The sequence below is a fragment of the Mastigoproctus giganteus genome, chromosome 1 (assembly GCF_048544385.1).
Source record: "Mastigoproctus giganteus isolate SK-2022 chromosome 1, ASM4854438v1, whole genome shotgun sequence".
In the NCBI taxonomy this organism is placed as follows: domain Eukaryota; kingdom Metazoa; phylum Arthropoda; class Arachnida; order Uropygi; family Thelyphonidae; genus Mastigoproctus; species Mastigoproctus giganteus.
In genome coordinates this window covers 119931882-119947068 of record NC_143575.1, presented here as the reverse complement: position 1 = coordinate 119947068, position 15187 = coordinate 119931882, and the positions used below count along the sequence as shown (strand labels likewise).

General features: G+C 37.9%; 1 protein-coding gene across 1 annotated transcript in view; it reads right to left on the bottom strand.

The window, feature by feature from the left end:
- LOC150091114 (propionyl-CoA carboxylase alpha chain, mitochondrial-like) overlaps window positions 1–15187 on the bottom strand; it is a 1103107-nt gene that overhangs the window by 168493 nt on the left and 919427 nt on the right. Inside the window, exon 18 of the mRNA XM_090381963.1 lies at window positions 8717–8819. Within this exon, the coding sequence (XP_090238089.1) occupies window positions 8717–8819 (103 nt within the window). The remainder of the gene's footprint in view (window positions 1–8716; window positions 8820–15187) is intronic.

Here is a 15187-nt window from a genome sequence, read left to right as displayed (position 1 = left end):
CCTCTTGGCATGTTCAAATCATTTCAAATGGACCTTTCAATCCTATTCTGGAGTTTTTCAACCTGAATTTTCTCCCTAATCACATCATTCCTGATTTTGTCGCGTCTTGTCTTTCCAGCTATACTCCTCACAAATCTCATTTCTGTCCCCTGCTTTCATCTTTTTTCCTCATAGTCCAAATTTCAGATGCATACGTCACAATTGGTAGGTAATAGTTTTGATATATAGTACACTTCAATGGTATCTTCTCTTCCAGATCATATCTCTTGTCTGCCTATAGAAATTCTCCCCCCCCACTCGTATCATTCAGTCTTTGTAATGATGCTTCCTAGATACTTCACGTTGTTAACCATTTTGAGCTCTTTCCCTACCACTGTAATGTATCCATTAGGCTTGCCACTTCCCTTTAGAACCATTACTTTCCTCTTTTCCTGACTGAAAACCAGTCCACACTCACTGGCCATACTAGCCCACATATCAAACTCATTGTTGCACTTGTTCCCTGCTCTCTCCCCATATGCAGAGGTCATCTGCAAAAAGCATGGCTTTCATCTCGTTGTCCAAGTTGTTCTGCCACTCTACATTGCATATCATTCATGACAGCTATGAACAGTAGTGGTGACAGGATGCCTCCTTGCCTCAAACCTGATGTTATTTCAAAGCTCTCCGTCTACCCCATGACTGTTCTTACTTCGCTCATTGTGTTGGTGTGCATATTCTCAATTCTCTCCACAAGATGTTCCTCTATCCCCAAGTTTCTCAAAACCTCTTACACGTTCTCTGTCTTCACAGCATCAAATGGCCGACAGGGCTAGCCGGGTGGGTAAAGTGCCTGCCTGGCAACCCAAAGGTCGCGGGTTCGAATCCCGCCTCGGGCTTGGATCAAAGTACTGCAAAAACCTTGGGAGGTGCGTTATGGCCACAGAAGCCGATGCGCCAACAACTACCAAAAAAAAAAACAGCATCAAATGCTTTCTTTATGTCCAAAAATATCATCCATAATTCTTTATTGTGTTCATAACATTTTCTCCATTAGTTGCCTGATGCAGAATATTAGATTCACTGTCAATCTGCCAGGCCTAAAGCTATACTGTTCCTAGGCCATCCTATTTTCAATTGTCCCTCTTATCTTACACTCTAATACTCTCTTGTACAGCTTACTGACATGCGATGTCAGTATTCCTGTTCCTTCGAACAGGAAAAAAATCGATAAGCATCCGCATAAGAGTACAACCGTTTCCTCTCAGAGCTGCATCTCAATGCATAAAAACTCTTCATCTGAAATTCATACAGTAAAAAAAAAGACAACAGAGCATACATTGAAAAAGGATACTCAGAAGATAAGGGGTGTAACACTTGCTGGTACTAATTTAGTAGATACAGTCAATGAGGTTGTCGGCTGCTGCCTAAACCCGCCACAGCAAAAACAATCGTTTTGGCGGTCTTATGCCAGCGTTACCGCTATCAGCCCAACTGGCGTCCGACCCAAAGGTAGAGACAACCAAAACGGCATCCATCATGAGAACCAATCTCTTAATCCCAGCGCTGTATCGTATTTTCCTCCATCTCTAACAAACATTAAAGAAAAGGGTATCATAAAACACCATCCGAAACCCAATCAACAAAAGACTTGCCCAGCATATAACTACAATATAACGGCTGTACTGATTCGGGACCAAATCTTTGTGTCAAGATTAAATCCAAAAACCACTACTCAGGCAATCACAGAAATGTATTGGAAGGAATACTCCATCAGAGTAGATGTTAGACAACTACGTACGCGGCACGCATCTTATGCCTCTTTCATTGTCTCAAAGCCAGCTGACCACTACCAACCACTAATAAGCTTGGACCCATGGCCATAAAATACTCTAATCAAAACTTTTGAAAAGAGAAAAGCTAGCGTGCTCCAGAGGGGACATAATAATACTCAGGTATAGCAATTACAGAGTGTCCCATCCACACCCGCATCTGTAACAATCAGATGGTACATTCATAACATAAGAGGCATAAGTTGCAAACTCCATACATTTCAATCTATTCTCCTTGCTGCACAGTACGATATTATTTGTTTAATGGAGACCTGGATGAACCACAATAGATGTATTGACACTCTTTGCCTCCCTTTGAACTATGCTGCTCAAGTTAATGGATGTGCCATTCGCCGTGGTGGTGGAGTTGCAATCATCTATAAAAATTCCTTTTCTCGACATAGGACCAACTCAAGTAGTTCCGAAAACTTTGAAGCCATCTCTGTAATCCTTGACCTCGATGAAATTAGAATACAGGTTTGCACTGTCTACCTCCCTCCAGAACACACCCTAGAGGTTAGAACGGAATTAGCGACCTGGATTACTACCAATCTCCAACCCAACGTCCCTACTATTCTCGTAGGGGACTTCAACATGCCCCTGCCAAGGTACTCAACGGCTCGTCTTCTCTGGAAAACATGTTACATATGCTCGACTTTCATCCTCTTCAAACTCCCCCAACTCGCAGAAATCAGCAGCTCGACCTCATTTTTCACAACACACTTCATGCAGAACTTATCGAACCAACCTTCTTCTTCAAACCAGATCATCAACCGTTAGAGATTGTGAATTTTATGCCTGTTCCGACCTCTCTAATACCTCGGTTGAAGGGTGTGGCCCGCTGCACACGAGAAGAGTCTTTTCAAACAAGTTCATTAAGCAAGAAATAATCCTCCATCGCCTCACTACGTATAAATGGAACTGGCTGTTAGAAAAGCCAGGGCCTGAAGCCGCTTCCATCCTGGCTGAAGAATTATTTCAAATAGCTTGTGTTGGTGCATCTAAGGAGATTTGGATCTCACATTGATCTAACTGGTGGTTTAACAACAATATGAAGGTTGTGTTTGTAAGAAAACAAAAGGCTTACAGAAAATGGCAGAAAACCAGAACCGCTGAAGACTACATCGCCTAAAAAAAAAAAAGAACGAGCCTGTTTCTTAAAGCACAAACGCCAAGAGTACAACTTTGCAATTTCTAAAAGGCTTAAACAGTCTAAAAGAATCAATAACAACAAGAATACCAACTTCACCATGGACGAAACCTTATTTAGGAATGGGCGAACAGTACCTTCGGAATCTCTCCAGATCCTAATTTAAAGTATAACTCTCTCGCACCAGACAATATCAGTTGGCTGGTAAATTACATGAATAACATGACTCCTTCCAGATCCGATCTTGATATCAGACCTCTACTAACAGAAATCACCATAACCAAAGAAAATGTAATTCAGGCATTAAATAGTCTCCCAAATAAATCCACTTCTGGCCCCGATATGTTCCCCCTCTTCATCATGAAAGTAAGCAGTCCATTCATCATCAAGGTCTTGCTACACATATTTAGAGAAACCCTACACACTGGAATTATCCCTGAAATATGGAAACATTATATTGTAAAACCAGTGCCTAAAGTCAAACATCCGAAAGACAAGAAGGATTTTCGTCCCATCTCTATCAGCTGCAATTTACTAAAATTGTTCGAGAAGACTCTGCTGCCAATTCTTGTTATGCATTTTTTCCATAAAAGAGCACCATATTTACACACTGTGATTCCAAAGAGATCAACTGTGACTAATCTAATGGACACCCTATTTCGGATCCAATTGACTCTGAACACCAAAGAACAGATTGATGTGGTATTTTTAGACATTAAATCTGCTTTCGATAATGTCTCAATCAATTCCTTGATGACAATACTTGAAAGGCATTTCAGAATACAGGGAAGCCTATTAAAAGTCATCGTTTCCATTCTCAAACAAAGGCATTTGAGATTAGAACATAGAACCTTCCAATCGAACCACGTCGTCTACAGAGGATTCCCCCAAGGTGGCGTCCTTTCTGCACTATTTTTTGCTGCCGCTTTGGACCCCTTCCTCTCTATGCATCCTGACTGCAGATGACATAAAACTCTTCATCTCGTCAAAACACGGTGACAAATCTGACGCAATCACCGCCCATGCCACTGCCCTAATAGAAGAACTTGACCATTATCTTGAGAATATTGGCTTATCCATAAATCCGACCAAGTTAGCACAAATGTCTTTCACCAACTTGAAGAAGATGAACATAGACATCTACATCAATGATATTAGAGTCCAAAAAGGTTTCTCATCACACTGATCTACGGCTCACCTGGGATGAAGGCCTGACCTTCCAACAGCACTTTGCCAACACTAAAGAAAAAACTCTGTCAGCAATGTGGGCAATAAGACAGGAATTTACTGGAGTAAATAACCAAAAACTTGCCACTCACTACATACAAACATGTCTTGTTCCGATTCCCATGTATGCCTCAACGATCTGGTCCTCTGCTTCCCTCACTAACATCAAAAATTTCATGGGTATTGAGTACTGGATTTTAAGGTGGTTGAACTGTGTTAATGGCCACCCTTTCACCATCTTGAGATCAGTCATGTATGCACCCCTTGGAATCAGTTGCTCATTACAGGAAATCTGCGTAATCTCTGTCAACTCCTCACCGATCGCTTTGACGCTCCAAATGTCCATAATCTTGTTAAAGGTCCTAGGCTTTGCAATAGTTCATGGATTCCCCTAAGAAGCTTATTACAGAATTTAACTATGCTTAGAAGATGTTTTCCGTCTAACATCCTCCAAATGTACAACACCCTGAAGATTGATCCCCACAAGTTCAGTTCTGTGATAAGAAAGCATACAGATCTGAAAAGATACAGGACATGTACTATCACATACAACTGTAGAAGTTTCCTGATTATCTCCTTCAGGATGGAATCTCCCATCAACTCTACTTTGCTGAAGAATTAATTTGTTTTAAATCATTGTGTTTTGCATGTATATGTATTGGCTGTATATGCATATATTAGGATGCGTAAGTGTTTATATGTCTCTACCTTTTGCTTATGTCACTGTATATATTTGTATCTGCTTTATTTGCTCACTTTAGATGTTATTTTGTCGGAATATAGAAACTAATGTTTATAATATTATATAGAAACTAATGTTTCTATAAAATATACATAATAATAATATGCGTAATTTATGTACGATTTTTATGTTTGCTCTCTAACTTATAATGTACAAATGTATATTGGCACCCTCCTAGCTGAAGGCTGTTCAGGGGTGAAGCATATGTAATAAATTGAATAATAAATAAATAAATAAATGTCAGTAAGCTGTACAAGATGTCAGTCATTACAGAGGCATCACACTCATGTCAGTGTGATGCCTCTGTAATTTGAACACTTCTTCCTGTTCCCCTTCTTGAACAACGGGATGATCAATCCTTTTCTGGGATGAGAGACAGGTGTCCTTCGGCACTTGTATCTCATCCCAGATCTTGTGGAACAGTCTGTACGTCCATGCTATCCCTGCCTCGCCTGTAGCCTTCAGCATCTCTCCATTTATCTCATCTGTACCAACAGACTTACCAGTCTTGATGTATTTCCATGTCTGCACTACATCATTCCACGCCAAGTCTGTCTAGTCTCTCTCATATCTTCTCTTTCATCCCTTCTTTTATCATCAACCTGCCTTTGACCCTTTTGTTGGCTGTCCTGCACATTCAACAGATTTTCAAAATACTTCTTCCACGTGTTTCTCTTATCTCTTCATCCTTGATTATTAGGTTCTCGTTCTCATCCATCAAGTATCTGCTCTGCTCACCATCTCTTCTCCTATTCCTCACCATACCATACAGCATATTTTTATTGCCGTTGATATCTTGCCGTAGAGTTTCACTCCATTCTTCCAACCTGATGGCTGACTATTGCTGGATACTGAAGAGGGACTGTAAAGTAGAATGATCTGCAAGAAAATCAAAGAAATGAAAATCTGATCCATAGTGGATCATTTTTTAAAATGAGAGGTGTGTACAGCTGATGTAATGTTATCTAATGGACAGCTTAAAGTCTGAATTTCTCCAAAGTAGAACCTCACAAATTTGGCAAGTGCAAAATAAGTAAAAAATAATTAATTTTTAATTCATTTTAATATGAATTAAAATGGCAATTATAAATAGTGTGATATGATTTCATGAAAATTCCATGTTTTTTTTTTTTATGTTATACACAATGCCTAATACAATTAGAAATAATTCATTATTTTTATTAGATAACAGAGTAGGTCCCTATAATCTAAAGAGAATGACAGTCTCCAACATTTAGTCAAAATGTTAACCTGTACTGCCAGATTGGTTCAATGGGTAATGTAATGGTCTAAGAAATAGTGGCCGCAGGTTCGGTGAGTGATTAGTCCAACAATTCTATTTAAATGCATTTTGAGAATGGTAGTTCATGCCACATGCTAGTGCTTGCCTCAAGCATGGGTACTCCAATGGCACAATTTTTTAAAAAAAATTATTAAAAGAATTAATTTTTAATTCATTTTAATATGAATTAAAATTGCCTTAAAACTAAATACAGGCTAAATACTGTACTATTAAGTATAATAGTATAAACTAGTACTGAATGATTTTATATGTTGCAAATACATAGTAACAATGACATAGTAGTCTAGGAAATGTGCAAAACAGAAAGAAATGGTATTTGGAATCACTCGTGGAACAATGGTAAATGTTTCCAAGTCTAGCTAGCCTATTTCTCCTCTTTCTTATACGGTTGACTATGGTAGGAGAAATATTCAAAAAAGTATGGATTTCAAAAAATTACAGATTTTTTACTACTGATTTTTTACAGATTTTATTATCTACTGTCGAGATAAGGAATTTTATGAAACTTTTTGTATGGTCAAAATTGTATGGCCAATTTATTAGGTAAACGCCCCATCATCCAATGATAGTCCTTTGGCAGGCTGCAGAAAGCATGACGTACCAAGAGTTGTGTGTGTGTGTGTGTGTGCGCACGCACGCACGCACGCACGCACGCACGCACGCACACACACACACACACACACACACACACACACACACACACACACACACACACACACACACACACACACACACACACACACACACACACACACACACACACACACATATGTAATTTCAGTGAGTGATTACTCCAACAATTCTATTTAAATGCATTTTGAGAATGGCAGTTCATGCCACATGCTAATGTGAGTATGTCACCCTGCTGGGGGTTTTCAGGCACAGAATGGCACTATAACCAGGAAAGATCCAGCCAGTAATAGTCCTCTGGCAGGAGACAGCTTGTTATGTGAGGTTGATGGAGAGGGGGGGAAGGAAACATGCAACTGATCAAATGAATTGTAGTACTACAGTGGGGTATAAAAAAGGTATAGAATGCACAGTGCATTGGACCCATTAGGGATGTGGTATGGCAGCAGGTGACTTCTTGGGTTCCACTCTGGTCAGCTATAAACAAGCATCTACAGGTACAAATTCAAATTATTATTTTCAACCTGTACTATTTGTCAGTGCTCCAAGTGTAGGAGTCTAAATGGTCCCAAACATGCACAATTTTAAAAATCAGCAAGAAATAATTCAAAATTGTTCAATTTTTTGATGCCAACTTTATTTTTAATTTATTATGAACACAACCTTGAAAAATTCATTTTTTATATTAAAAAACAATTTTAATTATTTTTTTTGGAAAGACAACCTCTTTTGCCATTCTTTAGACCTGCTGGCGAGCAAAATATAAACTGAAAACCTGCATGCTTCATCAATTGGACACCAGCCAGATACTTCAATATACCTAAGTATAACTAAACAGTATAATTATTTCTTGCTGATTTTCTGTTTATATGATAGCTAACAGAACTTTCTGGAATCAAAAACTGAAAAGACAAATTACTCAGTTACATACTTACTGTGACTGGTTCATGCATTTTTTTTACTTATAGGGGGGAATCCCTCTGCTTCAGATAAGGTAACTACAGATGTGACTGAAGAGGATTTTAGAAATCCCTACAGTTGTCTATGGGAACTGAATGTGGCCTTCTCTAAATGCTTGGAAGATGATGAGGTATCATGCTGACTAAGCTGCTATGGCAGGCCATCTGCAGGAGCAGAATGGAGGAGGATTTCAAACAATTGACATCACTGTTCAATGCTGACTGCAGGACCAAAGGTTATTATTACAACATGACTCAATGGACTCATCTTGCCAAGTGTCAACACTGAAGGTGGGTGGTGGAAGTGAAATGTGGTAGAAGTGCAGTGTGGTGAAAGTATAGCTAGCTGTTCATGGCAGAGATCTGTTGCTGTCCAATCTGCAGAATATGCAGGGCTGAATGGGGCATCCCTGGTAATGCTTCTGAAGCTCAATCTCTGATAATTTTAGGATTTTTAGGCTTAAGGAGGGATCACTCGCTGTTTGTTGATTTATGCCTAATAAACTGGTCATTCAGTGTGTAACTGTATTGTGTATGATATATTTTGAAACAGGAAATAAGTTTATTTTTACTGCACTGTGCAATGTTTACTTTTTCATATATTTTATTTTGGAAAAAATGGCGACACTTGTACAGTAATATGAATAATACAGAAATTAAACATTTTTTATGACTACAATATGACCACTAAAATTTGGAAAATCACAAAATGCAGCAAGGGACAAGAGAGGTTAAACAGTATATTTTTTAAACATCTGGAAATTTCTCAAAACTATTTTTTTATGGAGATGTCCAAATTTAGCATTTTTTACAGACATCTGGTCACCCTGTTTAGGATGAAGCAAACAGTGTTATAACATAAAACTAAAAAGAATTACTCAGTTGCATACTTACTGTGACTGGTTCATGAATTTTTTTGACCGTATCTCATTGGAAATGAACAAGCATCCTGCTAATGCTGCTAAGTATTCACGTTCAGTTTGTGAAAGCTGTTTCCCTGTGAACGAAATATATTATGGAACTATGTTACAAAAACACTGAAATAAAAAATGTTTTTTTTTTTTTAAATTAAAGTCCTTTTTAATAGCTGCTCCTAGGGGCAGCTATTAAAAAGTTATCAATTAATAAAAACTTTAGTTAAGTTAATTAAGCTATTAATTATTAAAATTCCTTGATATTCTTTTGTACCTATAGATGTACAAAAATATATCAAGGAATACTCTTTAATGAAGAGGTAAATAAAGTAGGAAGCCAGTCATTATTAATTTTGAGCAAAAGAGAAATTAGCAAAAAAAAAAAAAAAAAGTTAGTTGCTTTAATCACAGTTTTCACACCTATTTTTAAATATACAGTGCTGAGAAATGAATAAGGAATACATAGTTTAATCAAAAATTAGAATAGCCCCCCACACTTATACTCTTGTCCAAGTGTGGGGAGGGGTAACCCTGGGTCTATTCTAATTTTCCAAGAGTTTCTGTGGGTCCAAGAGTCCAATCAAGTAGTATTATCATTAGTATCAAATGATGCAATGACTTATATAGCACCAGACCAAAAAAAAAAAAAACAAACCCTCTACCCACCTCATTTGTCCATCCCATCTAATAGTTTGTCTAATTCTTCCTTAAATTTATTCATACTGCCCACTTCTACAACACCAGATGGAAGTTTGTTCCAACAATCACTCACACTCTCGTTGAAAGCAAATTTTCTCCCATCAATCCTAAGACCATTCTTTTTCAATCTAACTGTTTTCTCAGCAAAATTTAGAATGCTGTCCACATTCCATTTGATGAAATCCCCTCCCCTCCACTACAGTGTATATTTCTTTTATGGTAAAAGTACCTTTGAATGCCTTCTCTGAACCCATTTCAACAGATCCACATCCTTCCTAAAATGAGGCTTCCAGACCTGTTCACTATGCAGCTCAAGATTCTGCCTAATCACTGCCTCATAACAACAGTTCCCTGTTCCAGCTGCTAAAGTTCCTGTATATTGCTGACAGAACCCCATAGCTGTCCTAAAATTTCATGCCAGGGATAATTATACAGAATGCCAGAGGCATACTGTATATAATTACCCCTAGGTCTTTTTCTTTCACCACTATCCTCAGTGGACCACCCTAATGGTACCAACTAACTTAATCTGGGATTATACTGCTGCTCAAATGCAATAAATTGCATTTGTCAATGTTTAACTTCAATTGCTACATCACAGCCAATCTGGCTAATTTTTCTAAGCCTTGTTGCAGCACCATACTGTGATTTCTGTCATATTCACCTCATTGTCATAGTCGCATGTCACTTACCTGACAAAATTTGATTCGCTTCTGGATTCCCATCATTAAAAAATCCTCATGTGTAAATGTAGATACAAAAAACCACATTCCACCTATCAAATTTGTTCATACTACCTGTATTGACTGCTATGGAAACAGAAGAGGTCATATAATCCTATTCGTTTCATAAAAGAGAAAAATTCTGTGAGATTTGAATTTTTGGCTATGATATGGCTAGGCAACAAAGGTTCCTTTAAGTTTGTGAGAGAGCTGAATGACAATAGATGTGCATTATTATATAAAGCACATTCCAGAGAATGAGAGTGGTGTGTGGCAGAGAGTACGCTGTGGAGAGTCAATTCCTGACAAAAGAAACAGATGAGTTAAATGAGTATGGCCTATTCCGGTTCTGACTAAGATTAGTTCCCCGTTGTCTGTTTGTAATGAAGTTGGAAGCCTATAATTTTGTACATGTTTAATTTGAAGGAGTTTATTATGAATTTGTGCCACTGAAGTGTCTATCATCCTTTACATATATTTTGCATATTCATTTTGTAATTAGTGAAAGGTACTAAGAAATGATGCAGATGATGATGCCAAACAGCCAGATGGTTGTTAAGCAGCATCATCCACAATCTCATTTCTTGGTATTCCAGTATGGTCAGGGATCCAACAGAAGACAACCTTTTGCTGAAGTTCTCTGAATCAAATCAGCTCTGTTCTGATGCACTTTAATAAGGGATGAGTAGGTGGGGAAGTGTTTTGTATGGCTAATAGGGCATTTTGCAAATCTATGTATATTATACTCTTTTGGATTGAGAAGTGCAAAATATTTTCCAGAGAAAGCTTTACGGCATACAACTCAGTGGTGTAACTACAGGGGATCCCTGATATCCAAATCCCCATCCACAGTTACGAGGTTACAAATGATACATTAAAAAAAAAAAAAAACACAAAAAAAATATAATAGTATCTATGTAAAGCACGCGGAATGTACAAATTGGAACTAACATGACATACACAAGTGATAGACAGAGGCGTAAAAAGTTAATTTTAGGTTTTTTTATATGATTGAAAATTTCAGTGAAGGGGAAACACATTTCACCATGATAATGTAAAACACTTAAGTCCAGCTTTCGGTATTATTGCAAATGCAGAAAGATTAGGTTTACTACCCATTTATACATTATATAACAAACTGTACAAACAAAAAAGCCCAATAAACCGAAAACTGCAAATTGTTTTTATTGGTTTATGGTGGTGACCTCCAGAAATGTGCTTTAAAAAATATCACAGAGGTGTTCAAATTTGAAGCATTTGCGTTCTGTTGATTTCCGTCTACCTACGGTCAGTTTCTTGTTTACTGTTGCTTGTAGTAGTTGTGTCTGATATTTTCGATAATTTTTACGTTAAGTGAATTCTTAGTTTTCTTATTTTCATTAAACATGAGTTCGAAGCAAAGTGCTGAGGATAAGATATCACACAAAAAAAAAAAAAAAAAAAAAAAAGCAGCACAAAAGTTATGGTTCATTTGTTAAATTGGAAGTTATCTATCGTAAAAGAAGTGGAGAACGAGTAATCAATATCGTGCATTCCCTTGAGATTCTGGAAACAACAATTCACACTATTCTAAATAATGAAGGAGATATCGAAAGCAGAGCAAAGAATATGATTTGACATACTGAGGTTAAATTAACAAGAAAAAGGAGTAATGTATTAGGGATTATGGAAAGATGACTAGCTACCTGGATGAAGACCTTTATCAACAACATACCTCTGTAAGCTTAGCGCTTATACAGGAAAAGGTCTTAAGCTTATACAAGGATATACAGAAAGAGAATGGAGAGAATGCAGGCAAAAATTGCAAAAAATTTGTAGCTTCTAAAGGTTGGTTTCATCGATTTAAAAAAAGGTACGGATTCAAAAATGTCAAAATTCAAGGAGAAGGGTTTGCTTAGTTGCTTTGCCGCCTCCTTTAATATAACTGAATAGATCCCATCCACCCCAGGTGCTTTTCTTACGTTTAACTTCAACAGTTTCTCTTCCACTTTGCTCTCAGTTATTACAAAATCATTAAGTATCCTGCTACAATTTGATAACCTTCTGCCATTTTCAAACCTTAATAATTCCTCACGTGTGAATGTAGATGCAAAATACTCATTCAGTTTGTTTGCTATCTGGGCAGGATCATCAACAGTCGAACCATCGATGTCAAGTGGACCAATCAGATTCATCCCCTTCCTTTTGGAGTTTATATAAGTAAAGAAATCCTTGCTGTTTTTCTTAGCATCTTTTGCCAAGGATTTCTCGTAATCTGCCTTTGCCTGCCGAACCTCCTTTGTGACCTGATTACAGATTAACTTATATCTGCCATAGGCTTCTGAGTCGCTTGATACTTTATGTGCATCCCATGCATTTTACTTCTCTGTTAAGAGTCTCATTAGTTCATTTGACAACCATTTAGGCCTAAACCTTGAACAATATTTCTTAATAGGTATGAAACTTTTAGTAGCATCCACGATTAATTCCTTGAATGCTTCCCAGTTAGAATTTACTGTTGGTAACATCATCAGTTGATCCCACTGTACAGAATTTAAAAACTGTCGGAGACCACTGTACTCGCCTTTACAGAAGCAAAAACTGTTTCCTTTACCCCTGACAGTAATTAAATCTTTAAGTAAATCCCACGTCAGTACACTGTGATCACTGCCACCTAGTGGTTCTTTTATCTGCAAATTCCTAATACATGAATGATCACTGCTGATAACCAGATCAAGAGTATTACTTTCTCTGGTTGCCTCTCGAACATGCTGCTGCAGAAAACAATCATCCAATAAATCCACAAAAGTCTGACTAGTGTGTGAGTGCCCAACCCACAAGTTCCAGTCAATATCTGGGAAGTTAAAATCCCCCATTATAAGACACTCCGATTTACTAGCCCACTCTATTTCTCTGTACAATTGTTCATTGTACTCATTCGAGTCATTAGGCCTATAACACACTCCTACTCTTATTTTTGCTTTCGCAGTTGATGAGATGACTCTCATCAACCGGTGCAATACCACTGCTTTGCTTATTGGAGGCTTGAAGTGGTGGAACCCATGTTTAGTCTCCAGAGCTAAGTTCCGGCTAAACCGTTCCCCATCTTTTCCATCATGCAGTATGACTGATGACTTTTGAGGTTATGATGAACGTCAAGGTGAGATCCAATCTTCCTTACATTTTGAGGGTAAAGCTCTAAAATGGTGTTCACAGGCCAGCTGCTAGTTTGAGCACGAGAGTTTCCTGTGCGGACGTGCCTTTCTGCCGCTACTGGAACAGAGAAGTTTTTTCTGATTTATATTCTGCTTTATTAGTTTAAATTGACATATTAACTTATTTCTAGAGTAGCTTTATATTCCTATTTACGGTACTTAAAGTTAAAGTAACTTAGATAGAGATTTGTAGGTATTACTTAGTATCGGAAAGGGTATCAAATACACAAGTTTACCGTTCATAGACAGCCGCCATAGTTACGTGAAAATTAATCAGTAAATCTATTAATCTTGTCGAACTTCATTGGCAATTAAATTGTTCTTTTAACTATATATATATAACGACTTAGAGTACAAACGTAACAAATAATTAATACATACTTGATACTCGTTCGTGAATTCCCGCCATTTATACACGATAGCATAAGCTTAGTGTAGTATAGTGCATAATATAATATTGTCAATTATTCAGTAAATCTATTAATCTTGATAAACTTTATTGTCAATTAAATTGTATTTTTAACTCTATAAATATATATAACGACTTAATCGTAACAAATAATTAATACATAACTATAGTGGTACACGTGATACGGAAGTTGTATAAAGGGAACACTAGATACCGAAAAAAAAAAAAAAAAAAAAAAAAAACAATATATATATCCATATATATATATATATATATATATATAATATAACTTAAGGATTTAATTTTTGTTTTAAATTTTATTGAATTACATTGGAATCATGACTCTAACCAGAGCAGCAAAGCAAAAGGCTCAAGCTAATGGGAGTGCTGTGGTTCAGGGGAGAACTGAGGGGGCCAGTTGCCCTCTGAATCACAGTCTATTAAAATGCACTGTTTGCTTGATGTTTGCGGAGCAGTTGGGTACGGGACATGATACTGCCAAGGGGGATGTCTTTGTGTGTGCACGATGTAAGGAGTGCAAGGAAATCAGGCGACAACTCAGCGTTGTTATGGGCCTTTATGAGAGCTTGAAGGACAGGGTGGATGCCCTCGAAGGAAATAAATTGAGGGGCCCATCAAGCTCTCAGCTGCCCAATTCAACGCCAGAGCTTGCACTTGGTCATCAGGCAACACAGAAGCAGCCCCCTAGGCAGAATGCGCTGGTCCCACAGGAACTAGTAGTTGTTGGTGACTCTATTGTCAGGGAAACGGGGAACATGCTTTGTAAAAAGGATAGGTGGAATAGGACCAGGGTATGTCTGCCAGGGGCAAAGGTTGATGACATTGTAGAGCGGATATCATCTTTTAAGGGCACAAAAGGTGATATAGTTGTACACGTTGGCACGAATGATATTAAGAGTAGGAGACCGGCGGAATTACTTAGCAAGTACAGGTCACTGCTGAAAAAAAGCCGTGAATTAGGGTTGAACTTGAAAGTGTCTGCAATTCTGCCCAGACACGATAGGAGGGAGTATATGATGAGAGCCTTGTCGATCAATTCGGCCCTGGAGGGATTGTGCAAGGCTCAAGGGGTAGAATTTTTTTCAGCCTGGACTGTACTTGTTAACAGGAGAGATTGCTTCTACAGGGATGGGATACACTTAAATAGAAAGGGTGCAAGAATTTTTGCTGATGCTGTCGAGGCAGTGTTAGGTGGGTCGGAAAACTGCTAGTTGGGGGGGATACAAGGACTAATAGATTAACAGTAGCCACTGGCAGAGGTGGAAGTGATTCTTGCACTGCTTCTATTGAAATGAGCAGAAGTCTGAAAAACAAGATGCAGGATATTTCAGAGACTGCTGGTAGTCATTGCGTTACAAGTAAACACATGGGTTGTGTTAGGGTAGCTAAGAATAGAAACAGGTGCA